At 37.6% G+C, this 21634-nt stretch overlaps 2 protein-coding genes across 2 annotated transcripts in view; both read right to left on the bottom strand.

The window, feature by feature from the left end:
- The window catches only part of LOC311085929 (CD276 antigen homolog), a gene marked incomplete at its 3' end in the record, with an annotated part of 109128 nt that overhangs the window by 52360 nt on the left and 35134 nt on the right, over positions 1–21634 (bottom strand). The window lies entirely within an intron of this gene.
- LOC311084206 (cysteinyl leukotriene receptor 2-like) lies at positions 333–18186 on the bottom strand. Its single transcript, XM_084116119.1, has 3 exons — positions 17711–18186; positions 9963–10298; positions 333–3224 (listed from the first exon to the last, which is right to left on the bottom strand). The coding sequence occupies exons 1-3, from the start codon at positions 17748–17750 to the stop codon at positions 2215–2217; spliced, it is 1386 nt and encodes a 461-aa protein (XP_083972245.1). The 5' UTR covers positions 17751–18186; the 3' UTR covers positions 333–2214.

Genomic DNA, 21634 nt, shown 5'->3' with positions numbered 1-21634 from the left:
AAATAAATATATATTTTCTACTTATTAGAAATGAGGTCTTTATAGGCCTCTGAAGTAGTAAAATGTGACATATCTCCAAAATACCACAGTAAAATGTTTTGATATGAGGCGTGTATACTGTATGGGACGTCCCCTACAAGGACTGACCATTAGTTTTTTCTACTTATTAGAAATTAGGTCTTTATAAGCCTCTAAAGTAGTAAAATGTGACATATCTCCAAAACGCTGCAGTAAAATGGTTTTTAAATGAGGTGTTCATACTAGGTGGGACATCGAATTCCAGAAACTTTTAATGTAGTAAAAAAAAAAAATGAAAACAAAACCAAAAGATGTATTTAGAAAGAATGTATACTTTATTTTACTCCTTTTTTTGAAAATAATTATGTTGTAAACCTCTACATAAAGATTCTCTAGATGTGACCTATAAAGAAAAAAAAATTAGTCAAAGAAATACACAACTTGCAAAGACAACGTGAGTGTAAATTGAAATGATAACAGAGTAAAGTACAAAAACTCTCGAAATATGGCATCTTATTATATCGTCTCTCACAGATAGATAGATAGGAGAAGAAAAAGATAGATAGAAAGAAAGAGCGAGAGAGAGAGAAAAAAAGAAAGAAAGAAAAAAAAGAGAGAGAAAAAAAAGAGAGAGAGAGAGAGAGAGAGAAACACTAGTAGATCTGCGCAACTCAAGCGCTCTGAAAGCGCGTTCTCTCTCTGCTGTTACTGAAATCACCGTATTCACAGTAATAGGCGCACACGTTTTTTTTTTTTGGTGGCTGGCTTGACCATGCATTTTCAAACCGCGGCTGGCTTGACCGCAGTCCTGTATCTCAGGGAACATAGGTTACAGTCGTAACCTGAGACGTTCCCTTTCGAAAGGGAACTCGCACTGCGTCGAATGACGCTAGGGGAATGATATACCCACATCGATTCCTTGAATTTGATGTAAGATGCTTGAGATAAAAGCATCTGCCAAATGCATAAACAGTAAAAAAAAGAAAGAAAGAAAAAAGAGCCATTTTTGAGGTTGTGTGAGATTCACCTAGACTTATCTAATGCCCAACATTTTTAAACATTTTAGTCTCACAGTTGAGAAGTGAAAGGAAAAAAAGAAAGAAATGCATTGAGTTTGCTTATTCATGGCTTCTTTTTGCTCATGACCTGACAGGATCTGTCTAAGGAACATGGCAGACTGTCTTGGCGTACGGCAGTGAAGCTTTGGGTTCTTGACCTCTGACAGGTTTCGGATTGGCTCCGGCGTCGAATAGATGGGTAGAAACTAGAGCCCGATACAAATATTTGGTGATTTAAAAATCCGATATTCCGATATATCGGCCGATATATATTTTAAAAAAAAATCCAGAAACGCGTAACAAAACATGAACAGATTTCCCTAACATTAGTTATTTGTCGTTATTTAAGAGTCCTCAGCCTTACTAAAATTAATAATATGATAATGCAGTTTAAAAATAAACTTGTTTGTTTTATTGTCACAACAGAACAGAATATATTAAAGTTCTGATAAATATAATGTATAAAAATACAAACTTAAGATATGAAACTTAAAGTCCTTTGAACAAAAAGTCAACTTTTATTAATATTGACAGTAATAATTAAAATATGTAATAATGTGTGTGTGTGTGTGTGTGTGTGTCTGAAGAACTGATAAGATTGTAAATGTGTACCTTGAAATTCAATGTAAGTCGCTTTTGATAAACGCGTCTGCCAAATGTCAATGTTATAAGCTACCTTATAATTACAATGTCAGCTTGCTTATCCCTTTACCTGCACTCTTAATTCTATCCATCTATTCCATCAAGCAACAACAAACCATTTTCAATCATCATTTGCTGCCTGCCTTCTAAAATCTACTACTTAGTGATGCACTAAATACATTATGTGACTCGTTAATGCTGCGGCTAAACGAAGTCAGCAACGCACACTTGGATTTCACACACGTGTAAAAGAAAAGCTAACTTTTATGCACAGGCTATGTTTGATACTTTTTCTCTATGTCTAAATGTTCACTCCTCGCGCGCCTAACTTACATTTTACAATGCAGAGACTGGAACTACAGATATGCTAGTTATAAATACAGTAATCATTACTTTATTTAGGCAGAATAAGTTTGTTGTGATTTCCAAGCTCATTGATGTTAGCGATCTTCCTTGTATAGTGCCCTCTGGTGGACAAACTATGCAGCGCCAACACTCATAACATGGTTGAAGGGTGTTTCGTCCGCTTTTCGATGATCGAATTTTGTGCTGGTCGACCTAACGCTAAATGGACAAACTTGCGGAAGGTCCCTCCAGTGAAGTAGTACAACAAGGGTTTGAAGCAACTGTTGGATGCCGCCATGCACAGCGAGATGACCAGAGCTTTCAGGAGGTACTCTCTGGCCTGGCAGTCCAGTGTTGAAACAATGGCATGAAGATGGACCGTGTGAATGACGTGATATGGTAGGAAACACAGCAGGAACGTGCTGAGGACAACCACGATCAAACACACAGAGCGTCGGCGGGTGATCCGCTTTTGATCCCCGATTTTCCGCCCTTTGACGAGTTTGGAGAAGATGCAGCCGTAGCAGACCAGTATTATAATAAACGGTATGACAAATCCAAACGAAAGCCCCACATAGTTCAAGATAAATATGCGCTTCCATGACGTGATGTTCCCAGGTTCAAAGCAGATAATCTTATCCTCCTGTTTTAAAGTACCTGACATGAGGAACGGCGTTGACAAGAAGGCCACAAATATCCAGATCGCAAAGCATGATAGACTGGCTCGCCGCACCGTGGCCAGGGTCTTGTGGCGAATGGGGTGAAGCACAGCGAAGTACCGTAGTACACTAAAGCCAGTAAGGAACAATACGCTTGTGTACAGGTTCACGTAAAAGGAAAATACACACCAGCGGCAAAGCCAGTCTGGGAAGTCCCAATGACCGCCCCTGAAGTAGTAGACCAGGCGGAAGGGCAAAGTCAAGGAGAAGCTAGCATCTGAAATGGCCAAGTTGGTCATAAAAACCGTGTTGGCAGACTTCTTAGGGGTGAAACGCAGGAACACATTCAAAGCCATGCAGTTGCCGATTAATCCAATAGTGAATACAACACTGTACGTGATAGCCATATATTTGAAGTCGTCGCTGTTCCTACGTGTCTGGATGACGCATGCATGTTCTTGGGTGGCGTTGAGAAATGGAGTTTCCGATGTAAACATGGGAGCTGGAGACAAAAAGAGAATTAGTTAGATATAGACTTTAAGCATGCAAAATTATGTTTGCTTCTGTTTTTACTAGTTAAAAAAACAAATAATAATGATAATAATAAATTGTTAAAATCTACATCAACAAACTCTATCGAGCCAAGAGGTCAATCTGCACTGGTCAAGCATCTTTTGGCTACGCAAATTTGCTGGTCATTCAACTTCAACTGTTGTAGCAAATTTTAATAAAAACTCTTTGCATGTGTTTGCGATTATACTCTGAATGTAAGTGAGTCTAGTGAGGCCGCACCAAAAAGACAATCAACAATAGCTTACTAAACCAGGAAAAACACAGGTTTAAAAACTCCCCTCGGTTTTCAAGGTTAAAAATGTATATTGCCATGTATATATATATGTATATTGAGGTTTGATATACAGACAGCAGGGTTGTGTTTCTTAAAATGCAAAGTATAATATGCTTTATTTTATCTAAAACTATTTTAAACAAAACATTTCTAGTCTTGTAGAATTTTTATGCACGCAGTTTTATATTTAACAATTTATAATAATATTTTATAAAAAAAAAATTGAATACATTTGAATGAAGAAATAAATATTGAATGTTATGTAATGTTATTTGTCATGTCCGTATTATTTTTCAACTACCCAAATATCGTTATTTCATCAAGAGGTCTGTTGTTTCCAGGGGCCTGTACCATGAAGGTAGTTGAACAAACTTGGGGTTACAGGATTAGTTTTGAGTTGACAAAACCAAACCGATGCAATCAGGCTTTATTGGTACCATGCAGCTCATCAACTTTCTCTGTCAACTCAGGCTTTGATCCTCAAGCTATGATTACTCCACGCGCGCGTGCACATAAAAGAGTGACGTCGACACTGAACAACCAATCGCGGGTCGCGATTTTTCCGCGGAGGAGCAAGAGATAATCATTCATTATTACGATGAATTTAAATATGTATTTCAAGCTCGAAACAATACGGTTTTGGCTGCCAAAGTAAGAGAAGACTGTTGGAGAAAGATTGCTGATTGTAATGTGTAAGTTAAACAAATACGTTCTATATTTATGTAAAATTATGTATGTATGTCTAGCCTATACGTGTAATATAGCCTATAGCCTATTTTTATAATATATAAAAATGTGCATGTACCGGTACTAAGAAAAATTAATATTCATTGATTTTTAGATGCAACCCCAACTCCAAATGTTCTTGGCAGCAGATAAAGACAAAATATAAAAATATAATTCAAAGTGGTGAGTATTTACCACGACCTTTTATTACTTTTGTGAACATTTTATCACAAACACTTGTTTGCAGCAAACAGAAATAAAGAATTAAATTCAGAAAACCAGAATACACTGGCGGAGGAGTTGGCTCTGAGTAGGCAATAAGGGACGGCCGATTATGGATGTGATTACAGGTGCTGTACAATCTGACCCTGGTGCTGGCTCCTCTAAGCAAGTAACACTGGGTACGTGTGCAATACATTACTACTTTTTTTTAAGTTTTAAATATGGCTGACTGTATGTTCTGCAGTAGAGGGAAATACAGTGTCCCTGTTGAAGCCAACACACACACACAGCCTCCCACACAGAGGTCAGTATGCAGCAGACAGAACACCAAACATAATCTTTATGCTTTACATTGGCCTATTTTTATTTATTAGGGTGGAGGAAATGAAGACACTCTGTCTGTGTGTTCTCAGACAGTTGCTGATGTGAATGCACTGGGCTTTTTATTATGGCAAACATTTGAATGTGTGGCATAAAAAAGGGACTGGCCCTTACACATCTCTTTTATTGTAGGATTTTTCACAACCTGACCCAGAAACTGAGGCCTCTACCTCAATGGGCTTCAGAAGAAAAGTGTAAGGATTTAAAACCCTTGACATAAATTACAGTCAGTCCTGTGTTTGTAGGAAGTCAAGGAACATTTTGTGATTTTGATGAGCCTCCAGAAAACTTGTAATGATCATGTTTGTGGTGGAATTATGTTTCAGGTGGAAACAGACTCAGTCAGGGCCCTGTACAAAAGGAGTCTCGAACTAGACTGCACACTAAAGGAGACTTGAACTAGACTGCACACTAAAGGAGACTTGAACTAGACTGCACACTAAAGGAGTCTCGAACTAGACTGCACACTAAAGGAGTCTCGAACTAGACTGCACACTAAAGGAGTCTCGAACTAGACTGCACACTAAAGGAGTCTCGAACTAGACTGCTCACTAAAGGAGACTTGAACTAGACTGTTCACTAAAGGAGTCTCGAACTAGACTGCACACTAAAGGAGTCTTGAACTAGACTGCACACTAAAGGAGTCTTGAACTAGACTTCACACTAAAGGAGACTTGAACTAGACTGCACACTAAAGGAGTCTTGAACTAGACTGCACACTAAAGGAGCTGACTGTGAGCTGAGGAGGCTCCAAACAAAATCAAACAGCTGGATAAAACTGATCTCAGTATGTATATAGTATATATATATATATATAGTATAACTTATTTAACCAAGTAACACTTTAGTATGAATATTTATTAATGCAACTTTCTATTGCTCTCTTTCTCCCTTCCATCCCACAAAACCAATAAAACAGTCTGAGACCTATCTGCAGTTTCAATGTGCTTTTATTAAGTGTAATATTGTATGGTGATTGCATCTACATCTGCACCAGCTGGGTGGTCAAGTGTGATCGGGTCCGTTTCATCGGGGAGAAGCTGGTTTTGTGTTGTTTCTCGCTCCTTTCTACTGGTGGCTATATTATGCAGAATGGCACATGCAGCCTCTATCTGTGATGCCCGCTCTGGTGACTCTTAAGGGCGGAACACAGTTGAAATGTGCCTTTAGGATGCCAAAGGTCATCTCTATCTTCACTCTGGTTTTACTGAGGGCCACATTGAAGCGGTGCTGTGGCCCTGTCTGAGGGTCATGATAGGGGGTTATTGTGTAGGTTTTTCTATCTCAGTGCAAATTAACAGTGTTTTGTACTGTACCAAATTTAACTTGCTTTCCTCAAAGCGCTGACACAATACAGACTCACAGAAAATTCGTGAGTCAAGCGCTGGAGCCAGGCCATTTGGCATCCAAACTTGATCATATGTTCATGACCACAAGTCGTAAGCAGATGAAATGTTTAGTAGATGTTTATTATATCTGTTAATGTTACTATTAATTTAAAGATTCATCTCACAGAAAATAATCATCTAACATATTCACATCATCTCTGCCTGAACATTAAGGCTGTGATAGGACTTCCTATTAACATAATCTGCCTCATGTTCCCTAGAGCAGTGGAGACTGGAGCAATAGACTGCATACATGTTGCAATGACTTGGGAATCCCATCATTCGGTTTAAGTCCAAAGTAGTCGATTGCCGAGTTCACGTGCATAGGTTTAGTTACCTATGATCACGCGCGTGAACTCGGCAATCGATTACTTTGGACTTAAACCGAAAACAGGATGTAAACACAGGTATTTGTGCTGGCTTAAATAACATCATTTTTATACATATCTTTCACATCTACTGCAGTCAGATTCACTCGTGTTCACTCAGAAGGAATCACTCACATTTTCTGTGCACTTGTAATGACACATCAAGGATGTTAAGAGGCTAAAAGCAGGTTTAGTACTTGCCCCATTGAAGTCAACAGGGTGCAAATTTTAAAAAAAGAATAACCCGGTGTAGGCAACACCGATTTTTGTCGTTGTTCTCTGTACTGACAGCACTCCAAATGTACAAAAAAACGAGCTCAATGTTAAAATTGACCGGAGTTCTCCTTTCAAAATGGCCGCCACTGCCAGGCTGAAATCTATTTTTCAGTATATCTTTTTGACTAAACAAGGTACAAACATGAAATAAATGTGCTTTTGTAAGTTTTCCTACATTGGCAATTCAATGCCATATTCAGATTTGAGATGTAATGTGAAGAAACTGCTTAGATATTGCAAAAATAGTTGTTTTTAACTATGAACTATTAGGCCTATTAACTAATTCATAATTAAGTTATTATTATAAATATTATCAGGCTTCTTTTACTTAGTTTGTATTTTGTTTTGAGGTAAAATGTGTCAAATGTGCTGTAATGCACTCCCCAACTCCTGTAATGCACTCCTATAGAGCTGGTAAGTCCCGCCCCTTCCGCTAACCCCGCTGGACCTCAAAGTTGAAAAAACGTCAATGCAAGTGAATGGGAGAAAATAATTATTTTCTGGTCCCGTTTGAATTGTGCCATGAATGTGAACATATGTTGTCTGTGAATTTTTTATATAACTTTTCGTGTAAAGAATGCTACAATTTAGCGGGTAGAAGTTTGATACGGTTAGACTTTGTGTGAGAGCAATTTGTGGACTACAACTCTCGACGCGTTTGAAACGTCAACGTCACTCTCACACGGACACTAGCTCACGGATCCCGCTAAACATGACTGTGTCTTTGGTGCACTTCACCTCCTTCTTTCAGGGAGAGGACAAAATCGTTGAGGTTGGCGAAAACCACGGGTAAGTCAACTTTATGGGGTGACGTCACATAGGCGACATGTAGTCTTTCTCGTTATGTCTTTTCCACAACTGCTAGCCGAAGAATCATACCATATACTGTCAAACTCGTAACATGGAGAGTTATATAAAAAATTCACAAACAACATATGTTCACATTCATGGCACAATTCAAACGGGACCAGAAAATAATTATTTTCTCCCATTCACTTGCATTGACGGTTTTTCAACTTTGAGGTCCAGCGGGGTTTTACGGAAGGGGTGGGCCCCTCCCCAATATCACGCCACCCCACCCCTGAGCTTAGCTTTTCTCACACTTCTCAGAACGGCTGATCAAAAACATAAGACAGCTAACAGGTAAAGTCATGTCCAGTGTATATTTTCATAATGTGACATGATTTCATAAACATCCCAAGGGGATCAATAATGTTTCTATCTATATATCTATCTATCTATGTAGTTTAAATAATTGCAGTGTATATTTTAGCATTTTTGATCACTAAAAGAAGCCTATTAGCACGATTAGCTAGATGACATCAAAGTCAGTAAACTTAACACACTTGCTTTTACACGGACTGATTGGAAGAAAGACTGTTTAAATTTATTTCATTGAACCCTTTCGCATGTACGATCACACCGGTGTGATTAGAACAGTTACTGCATCACGTGATCAACTGCTAAATTCAAATGTGCTTTCGCACGTTGGCTGGCGCTGAGCCAGAGACAGGTGCGCTCAGAGCTGTCATATATCAAAACTTTTCAGTGTTTTCAACCACATAATGTTTATTTCAGGTTTCAGACATATAAATTCACATAAGTACTAAAAAAATCAATACATTTAGAGTATGTAAAATACATACTATGGAAGAGGCAATAATAATCCTTTTCATTATAATTAGACACGTTTTATTCATATCAGATACACATTGTGTAAGTAAATAAAAAATTTACTCTATTCTTCTCCCAGTTCACCTGCCACTTACTTTTATGTATTTCGGGAAAAGTGGATGAACTCACATGTTGTAAATCTAACAGATCTGATTCTCTGAACTGCATCTGGGGCACAAACTAACATGGCGGCGCCCATCGCGCATACAGCTCAACTAATGTGATCGTTATAAAGGTGTTTAAACAACAAAACACTTCCACTGCATGTATTTGACAATCGGATTATCAGATATTTCATGCCATAGCTATCAATTTTTTTTTGCTTCATTAGCTAACAAATTTGTGCTTCATTAGCTAGTGTAGAGTACCGGTCCCACACATGTAGGGGCCCAATAGGAGTGCATTACAGGAGTTGGGGAGTGCATTACAGCACATTTGACACATTTTACCTCAAAACAAAATACAAACTAAGTAAAAGAAGCCTGATAATATTAATATTAATGAATTAGTTAATTGATTATTAATTAGTTAATAATAGTTCATAGTTAAAAACAACTATTTTTGCAATATCTAAGCAGTTTCTTCACATTACATCTCAAATCTGAATATGGCATTGAATTGCCCATGTAGGAAAACTAACAAAAGCACATTTATTTCATGTTTGTACCTTGTTTAGTCAAAAAGATATACTGAAAAATAGATTTCAGCCTGGCAGTGGCGGCCATTTTGAATTTCTTAATTTTGAGGCATTTTGGGACATTTTTGAGCTTCATATACAGCAGAATTGGATTCAGCACCCCTTAATACCCCTAGAAATGTTGTATATTATAAATAATCACAAAATGCCTCCAGCACTTTAAATAAGCACATTTTCAGAAATTCTGCCTAGTTTATACTGTCAAGTTGCCAGACATGACTGAATGTATTGCTGTCCAATTAAAATGAAGAGACAATATTCTCTATTGTAATATAGTATATAGAATAATACTTCCATACTGAGACTCTCAAAGACTAATCTTTGAAAAGAGACAAGGCCATTGAATAACTGTATCGTCTACACAAGCCATTTGACCCGACAATCGACGCTTGTGGCCTTGCTGACTCCTAAAACTTTTAGACTTTAATTTGTTATACCAATAATAAATCTTGTTGCACCTTAATTATGCGACATTTAATAACTGAATACTGTATACTATAAAGTTAGTTAGATTTAACTTAATGTCACTTCTCCTATCGACTGAGCAGAATGTAACAATGTCATCATCTCAATTAGCCAACTATAAAAGAAACTAATATTAATCAGTTTTGCTGCTGACTGCAAAGCAATGAAATCAAACTGAATGCATATTACTACTCACCAGAAACAATTATACTGAATTTTTTGGCTGTGTCCATATTTCCGCCAACGATCCGTAGCTCATAAAGTCCAGAGTGTTCAGTTGTGATGTTTGTGATTGTGAGATCTCCTGTCTGATCATCCAGATGCAGTCTGTCTCTGAATCTCCCATCAAGAGCATTACTGTATAATGAGACCATATTGATCATTTTGTTGATCTGAGCTATAAGAGTGCTGTCAGGTCCAAACGCCCACAGTATCAGATCATCTTTCTGTATTTCAGTATCAGTGTTTAGAGTGACAGAATCTCCCTCCATCACTGACACTGTGTTAACTGCGTCTTCAGCACTAAACACTCCTGAGGAACAAACAAACAGTTTCTCAAATGGAGATCATTTGTCTAAACAACTTCATGAAACTTAATAAAATGTAAAGGGTTCGTAGATAGTAGCAACACTGATGTTCTGTCTAGTCGGACGGTACATGAAACATATTTTCGTTTTCATCACACTTTGTTCTAATTCACCAAATGGATACACAATAAAAACCAAACTGGATAAACAGCTTAAAGGAGTAGTTCACTTTAAAATGAAAATTCTGTCATCATATACTCAACCTCATGTTGTTTCAAACCTGTATGAATTTATTTCTTCTGCTGAACAGAAAGGAAGATATTTAGAAGAATGTCAGTAACCAGACAGTTTTTGGGTCCCATTGACATGAGGGTGAGTATATGATGACAGAATTTTCATTTTAAAGTGAACTACTCCTTTAAATACTCAATCTCTACATGGGCAGGAATGAAACGCCCCTTTCCACTGATTGGTCAACCAACCATAAAACTGTGTCGTCATCAGTTGTTCACCAGTTTCGCACAACTCAACAGAATAATAGTAATCCGCTGCTACAGTTGTATCGATTCTAAACAAGTTTATTGCAACACCATTAAATCTCTTTCTCCTCAAACAACCAGACAAACCAGTGGCTTGACCCAAACTGTACCGGGGCAGAACCTAGGCTGGACTCTCTTTTGTGTAGACATATTGCTATAATTACGTTTTAGGCAAATTTAATTGGGTTAGGGTTAGGCCTTCAAATGTGCCCTTCGAAGGGTGCAGCCTCTGAATTGGGCAATTGTTTATGAATGGTTCACTGAATCTTTGACTTTACCAATTAGTTCAAAATGCTGTGATCTTTGTTTGGAACTATTTTCGCTTCTAATATAGAGCAAAACAGTCAATATTGTGTCTAAAATGTGTGAAATTAACATTAACTACTTGTTTATTGAACTTTTTTATAAACATAACAACTACAAATTTAGAATTTTTACCATAGTTTCGATTTCTCCTCGGGAGACTGTGCAACCCAGGCAGCATACTGACAGAATCAATGAAGAAAATATAGCTGCGAGCAGCGATTACGGGCCCAAGCCGGTGGCACCGCAACCCCGGCACCTTTAGTTACCAAAGGCACTGGGGTGGCGGTGCCGCCAGCTTTGGCCCAATATATTATATTATATTATATTATATATATATATATGTATATGTATATGTATATGTATATATATATATTAGTGGTGAGCCGTTATCGGCGTTAACGTGCTGCGTTAACACGAGACTCTTATCGGGCGATAAAAAAAATAATCGCTGTTAATCTATTCTCAAAGTTGGGTTGGGAGCTGGGTCTATACGCAAGCTATGAGGACTTTCACCTTGATATTTTAGCGCAGATTCGTTTCGGTGTTCGGTACGCATTTTCAAACGGTTCGTTGGACCATTTTTCCTGCCGACCAAAATTTTGTTATTTCAAATGTAGGCGGGTCGCGCGTGGCAAGCACGCTCATAATGTAAGAGATGCGGCGCGACCGCAACATTGTCCGACATCAAATGGCAAACGTAATGTAAGCGGAACGAAACTGAGCTAATCGTTATTGTGTGGTCGACGGACCGTTTATCAGTTAGGACCAAAGCAGCGTGAGCCGATCTTGATCAAGCGACACTGTTAACTACACAGAGCTAGGAGATCCAGTAAATAAATCATTTGAATTCGCTACTTAAGTAATAACATGCTGCAAGATCTAGTGAGAAGCATTCACATTTCTCCGTTATTAATGGATCAAACAGTGCGTAGAAACCAGGAAGAAACATTGCAGGGCTGCCAACTTTTGAGTTTAGCTTGGAGTGAGGGGGGGGGGGGGGGGGTGCAAAACAAATATTGCATCACAATAAGTGTAATTGTGATTGTCAAAACATTTGGTAACTAAATAGAATTTTATGAAGTTTAGTGACAACATGTTACAATGTTTACATTGTACAATGACTGGTAGGATACAGTTTTTATTATTGCTTGACAAAAATTTCAAGATTTCAATTCCATTCTTGTGATTTGATTCCGATTTTGATTCAATATTGACTAATTTGGATACATGTTTATTTTAAATTTTATTTAAAAAAATAATCTCACCTAATGCTGTAAACAGAGGGCCCAATCTGCTGGTATTATTAAAGGTTAAAAATAACAAATTAAATTAAATATAATGCTGTTTTTGTTATAATAACAATTATTTAATGACATAAGTAAAAATATAATAAATATGTAATATAGTGCTCAGCAAAATCTCCTCTCTAGCTATTTTTTCTATTCAATTTACATGCTATGGTCATTAAATGGCTTTCCTGAGGTAAATGTAACGTTATGTGACATAATTGTTCTCCTGCTGTTATACTGACCTCTTTCCGTGGTTGAAAAACACTAATTGGTCGATATTATGTATACTTTCAGTAAGTTGTACTGCATCTTTAAATAAAAAAGTAACAGATGATCGGGTCACGCACGTCACATTTACAAGCGCCAAACGAATTTTTGTCTGAATTTCGTAATAAAATTGACGGAATCTAAGAGCTGAGAATTAGTTTAATATTAAAAGTACCTCTTTGCTCCGCAATTTTTCTGTGCGTGAGAGCGTGTGAAAAGTGTCAATTGCGTGAGTCTCACGCTCAATGCGTGAGAGTTGGCAGCCCTGACATTGTGCCATGAATGAACTATCCAGTGTCCACAGATCTGCAACATTTACCATGGATTTACTGTAGTAACACTAACTGCAAGCTTGGAAGTTTGGCAGGAATAGTAGGCTATAATGCTTTCAAGTCACATTACGTTGGTTTTATTTTGACATTATGAATAAAATTGCTGCCCTCAAATGTTAATCTGAACTAAAAATAGACCTTTGTTTATAACTTCTACAATATTAGGCTACATTTCATTTTCTTCCAAGGAGCTGTTTTGTTTTATATGCTCATAAGAAGAGTCTATTATAGCTCCATCATTGCTCAAAGTAAAAAAAAAAATATGTTAGTTTTAATAAAAAATAAAAAAATCTCAGTATTTCTTCACAAGTTCTTTTAAATGTCACTTTGTATTTAAGAAACACGTGCCCTTTAGTCATTATTTGGGTACCACACACATTCTGAATGCCTTCGGCAGAATTCAAATGAGCCATTTTAATCTAGATTAAAATCTAGATAATTTCAAGATTACAGTGAGATTAATCTAGATTAAAAAAATTAATCTATACCCACCACTAAAATATATATATATATATATATATATATATAAAGACAGAAAATATTACTTGTCTTACCTTATTCTGATTTTATGATACACTCAAAATATTCCACAATATTGATTAACGTTGATTAACCCGTTGATTAACCGGTGGTAAAATATTCTCACCGTCACTTAACTACTATATTTTTATATAGATACAATAGGCCTACCTGATTTTGAAGACAAGAGGGCAGTATAGCACTATAAATGACATTATCTATTTATTTTTTGGACTAAAAAAAACATTCTGGCTGTTTTTAAACCTAAACAATTATTAAATTGAAAAAAAAAATGGGTTTAGTTCTGATATTTGTATAATTTTATATAGAAATAAATGGTGTATAATTACATTTTTAGAAGATATGAGGCTTTTAATGTTTCCATTTTTGACATTACTTTAATCCCTCGCCATAGCAAAACCGTTTGAAATATGTATTATCCGTTCACAATTTAGCATCTTTAATGTATTTTCATCACGTTGAAAAAGTTTGGTGTGAATAAAATAAACCACTTAAGAGGAGTGGGTAAAAATTCAGAGGCTGATTTTGCAAAGAAATCCACATTCAAACCAAAATATCTGACTTCCTGTTGGTCAGAGCTAATGATTGAAATTAGAAAGTTGTCCGACTCAATGAGACCAATATACGCACTGATTTTTGTAACTGTTGGTAAAACTAACCCCCTCACTTTTGCCTAAAGCATTTTGAAAGTGACACACTTCCTGCTGCCAGTTGGTGGCACTATAACTTTGAAACACAATAGTTGCATCCATCTGATCGGCCTCTTACCACGAACACACTGCTGAAGTTTCATCAAGATCAGTTAATGTATGCAGAAGTTATAACACTTCGTGTTTCTCTTTTCTCGCCATAAATTTGTTTCCTCGCCATGACCAAACCGTTCGAGATATCAAAAATCCGTCTGCAATTTAGCATCCTCAATGTCTTGACTTCATGCACACCGAGTTTGATGGGGATTGAATTAATTCTCTTGGAGGAGTGTTTCAAATTCCACAACAAGCGTTCTCCAAACAAACCATAATAGCTGACTTCCTGTTGGGCTGGCGTATAACTTAAGAGTGAGAAAGTTGTATGTGTACCGAGTTTTATGGAGCTTATATTATGACAAAATCATTTGAATTTGAATTATTTGCAAGTGTAATCTAACAAAATTGAATTTTAGGTGGTAGTTTAAATAGTTCTTAATTTGATTTTTTTTTTACGAATACTGAACATTTGAAATTTAACAAATTTAAATGTTTTTATGGCTGAATTTTATAGACAGTATTTTCAAACAGCTGGGTTTTTTTTGTTCTGAATTCTTATGCTGCAAATATTTAGTTTAAAAAAATACAGATTCAAGTTTTCAAGATGAAGAAATTCGGAACTTCAAATTCAGTTTTCTAAAATTCAATCTCAAAAATTCAAACTCAAAAATTCAGATCTTACAGAAAGTAGGTCACAGGTCATCCACAGGGAAGAGTAAAGGATCTCAGATAAGTCGAAAAGAGCATTTTGGCTGCACTGCAGTGGTTTTCTGCCGCAAACGCAGTGGTGGTTCAAGAGAATCCGTGTATCTTTCGTTCAGTCGTTTTTTTATTCTAATATTTTAGCAGCCTAATAATAGTCCGCTGCAGCAGTTGCACGGAGCTTACAAAACTTAACGCGTGTATTGCAACTATAGGCTACATTTAATTTTCTCATCAAACAACTAGACTAACGAATGGCTCAGTACAACAGAAGAGCCTAGAAAGGGCTTTTTTTCTGTGTAGACCAGCAGTTGGTCTGAATTTGCTATAACCTATAGCCTATTTTCCGGACTGTATCGGCTAAGTCACGTTTTATCATGAAAAACGCTGTGATTTATTCCAAAGTGACTCAGGCATATATAATGCATTTAACGTTAAATAATCTAAATGTTGACTTTCAAAATTAGGCGCGCCAAGAAGGCTATTCGCTGTATTTTGGTTCATTTTTGGTGTGCGCCAGAAAGATCTAAAGAGACCGAGATGCGCTAAAGCAGCGCATCATGTTCTTTTATTTATTTTTCAATGGCATGAAAGTCATTGTAGTCATTTTGAATGTAAATATAAAATAAATAAAAATATACATTTTACTGTTTCGAATGATGTCATATTATCTGTAGCCTATGACTATAAATAACAGAGTATTAAGAAATTTCCCAGCAGTGGAACAAATCCAAGTGATGGCGCAGATGACTCTCACACAACATAGTATCAGTTCTGGCGGTGCTTCATATCGCAGACTGCTCATTATCAAAATGAAACACAGTCAACCAAACATATTGGTCTGTTGTACAATATAAAGGGCAAGCTGTGCCGCACACAGTCTTACTTGTTATTCCAAACATTTAACATATAACGTCCTATAATGGTAGCCTAACGCCATGTTGGTAGATTGGCACCTGTAGAATTTCCTTTTGTTGAAAGCCCAGATAAAAGTAAAAAGCTATTATTTTGCGTAGATCCATGTCCGAGGCAGTTCGACTTAAAGGGGTCATGACATGAGAAACCAAATTTGTATATAGGAGGTCTTTGTACCATTAAAACTTCCTGCTATGTCATAGCTTTAGACGCCCTCCCCATTATAAACAAATCATTTATTTAATCAAGCTCTAAATACAGCTCGTTCTGGATCCATGGTAAGAAGTGATGTCACGGTACGAAGTGACGCACCAATCGTTTGCATATGACCGCCTCCAGCACAAGACTAGTGTGCCTCATAGTCATTTCGCATCGTCGCATGATTCATTGTCACGCGCCCCACAGGAGTTCAGTCGTCGACGTGCAGCGAGTGGGTCTCTTTACAAGTTTGCTATGGGGCGCCAAAGCCTTATTTGATCGGTGAGTGATGTGTAGAGACGATTGTGACAGGGCGCATGTTACTGAACGAGCAGAGAGAGCGAGCGAGAGCGCCCCGGCCGCGCGCGCGCACTCACTGTCTTTCTCTCTCTTTCTCCCTCCCTCCCTCGCGCATATGCATCAAAATAACCCGTATTCAAGTGTCTCGGGTTAGAAATCTGACATATTAATTCAAAATAGCTTCACACTATCCATGTGGACACGGGGTAATACATTCTTAGTTGTTAGTGGTGGACAGATGGTTCATTTTCTGGCTTTCTATATCTATGTTAATAACTGATGCATAAGCACTGACGTTAGCCAATCATAACAGTGGGCGTTACCACTGAACTATTAAAGGGGAAACACCCCTAAAACAGACTGTTTGAATCAGAGGATGAGAAACAGGATGGGAAATGATCATAAATCACTACATTTTAAAGTTTTTTTGTCCAAAAAACTATAGTAATAATATAATTGTACCTACGGCAACATAATAAAACAAAACAAAAAAACATGTCATGACCCCTTTAACAAGCGCATTTTTTTACACACGCGCGCACACACACACACACACACACACTCGCTTAATGAATTGGAAACACTCGATCCCGGAAGGGGACATTCTAAAACGCTTAACGTGGCTTACTGAACTAAGACGGTGCTTTTAAAAGACCAAACTCAGTACACATCATATTAATAAACCATAGCATACTATTGTATAAATAAAAACCCCAGATGAGCCCAGAATATGAACACAACGCGTTTAATTACACGTTAAGCATCTCTGGCTCTAGAGGCAGTATTTTCTAACTCCACTTTATCTCTTTACATTTATTTTGTCCCATTGTCGTCTTCAGCAAAGAAAAGAAATAGTTCGCCCCACACGTCCAAAATTCTTAGCACACTTTGTGCGGGCTCTTTGGTGGAGCTCTGCTTTGAATGAAGTTCCATCGTGACAAATGAATGGACAACAAAACAATGCACAAAAAACGTTGACAGCGGTGAGTTGTCATTATGTTTACCAATACCCGAGCCGTGCTTTGCGCGTGACCCGCAAAAAAAGCGGATTTGCATGATTTACGAGAGCATCATTTTCAGGTCGGAAAAGAATCACACCCCATATTAATATTTATCTAAATGTTTTATATATATATATATATATATATATATACATATAACTTTAGGCTTGAAAAATGCGCTTCAGAAACCTACGGGTTACGTCACGGACACATCCATATTGTTTTTACAGTAAAGTGAAAGTAAAAACGAAAAGTTGCTTAAACCCATTTAAATCTACTCACCGTTCACGAGCAGCCCGAAGAAAATTAAAACAAACATCATATTTCTGTACGTGTGAAAAAAAAAGATAAGTGAATAAAGTCGTCCTTTGTATTTATGAAAGTTTTCCGTTGAATCTCCGATTGCTCGATGTCATAGAGCCGTTTTTGCACGAGCTGACAGCAAGACACCTCTGAGCGAGTTTACTATATTTAACCGACTTCAGATCAATAGGCTACGAGTGAAAATCATTGGTCACTGTTTTTATTAATTTCACTGCTAGGAAAACACAATCCGAGTTCCGTTTTGAAAATTGAGGAAGTAGCCTTCTTCTTCTTCTTCTTCTTCTTCTTGTTGCTTTACGGCGGATCGCAGACTTATTAAGTGCATTACCGCCACCTATCTTTGAAATGGACCATTTACACTCTACCTACAAACTCCTGACTAACCTCACAACTCAACTTCAAACACCTTCAATAGGCTATGTCAGAGCCCGTCTACGGAGCCTTGGCACTTCCTATTAGCCCCATATCGATCTTGGTTGCAGTTCCTTTAGAATTCCACTGGAGGTGATCGCGGGCGAGTGCAGACTGAATGGGAGTCAATGGGGCTAGACGGCTAAATGTGTCTCTTTCACCCGATTGCCTTTGAGAAATCTCAGATTTTATTGTAAGTTTTGCAAGTTCAACATGGGTTATAGGTCGAAAGTTGAATGATCGAGTACTTATTTCTTTTCGATTTCTAACAGGTTGAGTTGTTGTTGCCCATAACACGCTAGCATTCTGCTAATGACATTTTAAAAGACTTTTTAAACCAAATAAGTGACTCTAAAAAAATCTAACACCCAGCAATGTGTAATTTCTTTGCATCTCCTTTCGAATACAACATTCAAATTACTAGACAAAAAATGATATCCTGAGAAAAGTGAATTTTGAGGGTTTTTCGCCATAGACCTCCATTCATTCTGCCCTCACCTGCGAGCGCCCCCGCATGGACAGAGACGTGTTACTGCAGCCAGTCCAGAAACCGGAAGTAAGCAGAGAGTGCCAATTCTCTTACTATTAGACGTTCTCTGGCTATGTGCACAAGCGTCGCGACGAACTTCCGCTATTGTCAGAAGTCGGCATATCAGTTTCCGGTTTACGGCCGCTTCATCCATAGATATCATATAAAGGCTAGATGTCTTAAGGCGGAGTCACTTCCGGCATCACCGGCGGCCATCTTAGGACAGGGCTCTGTGAATTAAGGTGAGTGAGCAGCACGCACACAAATCCTCTTATCTCGCTGAAATCTGGACGGATTTACAAACGGTTTGGTTTCTTACAAACGTTATTAACGTGGCTATAATTCTGAATGCTTAAACATTTTGAACATAATTATTCATATGTATGCAGTATAATAGCTACATCTCTGACGTTTATAACAAACCAAACCGTTTGAAAATCGGTAGAAAATTGAGCAAGTTATGGTTATTTAAAAGTACATGCACCGTTATGAGTGAGCGAGCACCCTGTCGTAAGATGGCCGCCGTGTGCGGATGTCGAGCTCCATTGGCCAGCAGCGCGGACGAGACATCTAGCGCGGACGAGACATATGATATCTATGGCTTCATCGGCATCCGCTGTAAACAAACAAGATGAGTGCTGCTGTTGAAATAAATAGATGTGCGTGACACATCTAAGTTTCTAAGAACTGTAAGTGGATCTTACGGCCGTTTCCCACATAGCCTACTCCGTGTGCAGTGTGTGTGTGTGTGTGCGGTGCAGGAGCAGCACGCGCTCGCATTGAATAACTGATTCACGGCTGTACCACAAACACTTACTATTTTTATTTAAAATCCAGAAGTTACGCTGCAACTTTTATTTAATAAAATGTTTTTTCAGCATTGCGATTCTCTTTGTACACATATGCATTACTTATATTAAGTTGCTCAAGCAAGTGGTCAAATATTTAACTGTAAATTGACAAAAACAGCCGACTCTCATGCCTTTTCTTTTCTATTTAAGTTTTAATAAAATAAATCTTGCATGTCACAAAGAACTTGTTTTTCCACCTCCACGAATGAGACTACAATTTATTTAATTAAACGCATTTATGGTGAAATTACTATTATCTTTGTTAATTTTGACCACGAAACATGCGCTGTCACTTTAATTCAGCGTTTGCAGCACATCCGAAATAGACTCGGTGCGGAAACGATCTAGATAAATTGTAATTTGTCAATAAATTGTAGTAATCTCACCATAAATGCATTTAATTCTATAGGCCTACTACTATTTTTCACAGTCATCTTTTTACTTTTAGAAGACCGGGGTACAGCAAGGTAAACTACAATTTACTTCAACAAGGCGACATAATGATCAACACTCTCATTCGTGGAGGTGGAAAAACAAGTTCTTTGTGACATGCAAGATTTATTTTATTAAAATTTAAATGGAAAAGAAAAGGCATGAGAGTCGGCTGTTTTTGTCAATTTACAGTTAAATATTTGACCACTTGCTTGAGCAACTTAATATAAGTAGGCTAATGCATGGAATAATAGCCCTACGTTGTTTAAATTGTGTTTAAACGTGCATGCGTCCATTAAAGAGTGTATATGTGTACAAAGAGAATCGCAATGCTGAAAAAACATTTTATTAAATAAAAGTTGCAGCGTAACTTCTGGATTTTAAATAAAAATAGTAAGTGTTTGTGGTACAGCCGTGAATCAGTTATTCACTGCGAACGCGTGAAGCACTATAGCGCGTGCTGCTCCTGCACCGCACACACACACACACACACACACTGCACACGGAGTATGTGGGAAACGGCCGTAAGATCCACCTACAGTTCTTAGAAACTTAGATGTGTCACGCACATAGGATCTCTTTATTTCGTACAACAGCAGCACTCATCTTGTTTGTTTACAGCGGATGCCGATGAAGCGGCCGTAAACCGGAAACTGATATGCCGACAACTGACAATAGCGGAAGTTCGTCGCGACGCTTGTGCACATAGCCTATTCCCTTTCTCTTCTCTCTCCTCCACCCTCCCAGAGTCTTCATTGAGTTTCATTCGGCGCTGCGTGTTCAGCTCCTCCGTCCACCCTCATCCTCTCAAGCGGGACTAGAAGGAGAAAAGAGAAAGTAAAAAAAAAAAAAAAAAAAAAACCTTATAAAAAATATCAACACTTACACTCTCTTGTTCAGACCCGTTCTTCCTAGATATTGCAACAATAATGATTTGATGTTTTTCTTAATTGCAAACTGTTCACCCTTAGTTCCTTTTTCAATTCATTTCTTTCAGCTGTATACTTCCTGCAGTACATCATAACATGTTCGACTGTTTCATTAACCTCACATACCTCACATAACCCTGTTGGATGTTTATTTATTAAATGCATTGTATTGTTCAACCTCGTATGCCCCAATCGTAACCTTGTAATCATGTTTTCTTCACCTCTGCTCCATCCTGACACTCTTCCCTTACTCACTGATGACTGAATTTGATACAAATGCCTACCTTTGGTATCTTTGTCCCATAACTGCTGCCATAATTTCCATATATTATTTTTGATAATTGATTTAATTTCTGATAAAAGGAATCTGAATATCAACTGTTTCTTGCTCTATGGCCTTTTTAGCTACACCATCTGCCTCTTCATTACCTTTCAAAACAATGTGAGCCGGAACCCACAGAAACTGAACTTTTATACTGAGTTGCTTAAGTGACTGTAATTCTTGTATAATCTCTATTATCATATCTTGTCTTGTTTTTGACTTCTGTTCATTCAAACTTATTAGAACTGAACTTGAATCTGAACATATTACTACTTTAACTTCACTAATCCACCTTATGCCATAATTATTGCAAACATCTCTCCAGTAAACACTGATAAACAATCTGATATTCTACTACTCTTATTCACTTTTAACTTTGGTATTATGAAAGCAGAGCCCACATGACCT

Source organism: Abramis brama (genome assembly GCF_963993115.1).
Source record: "Abramis brama genome assembly, chromosome: 6".
NCBI classification, from domain to species: Eukaryota; Metazoa; Chordata; class Actinopteri; order Cypriniformes; family Leuciscidae; genus Abramis; species Abramis brama.
This window is presented reverse-complemented; position numbering and strand designations above follow the sequence as displayed.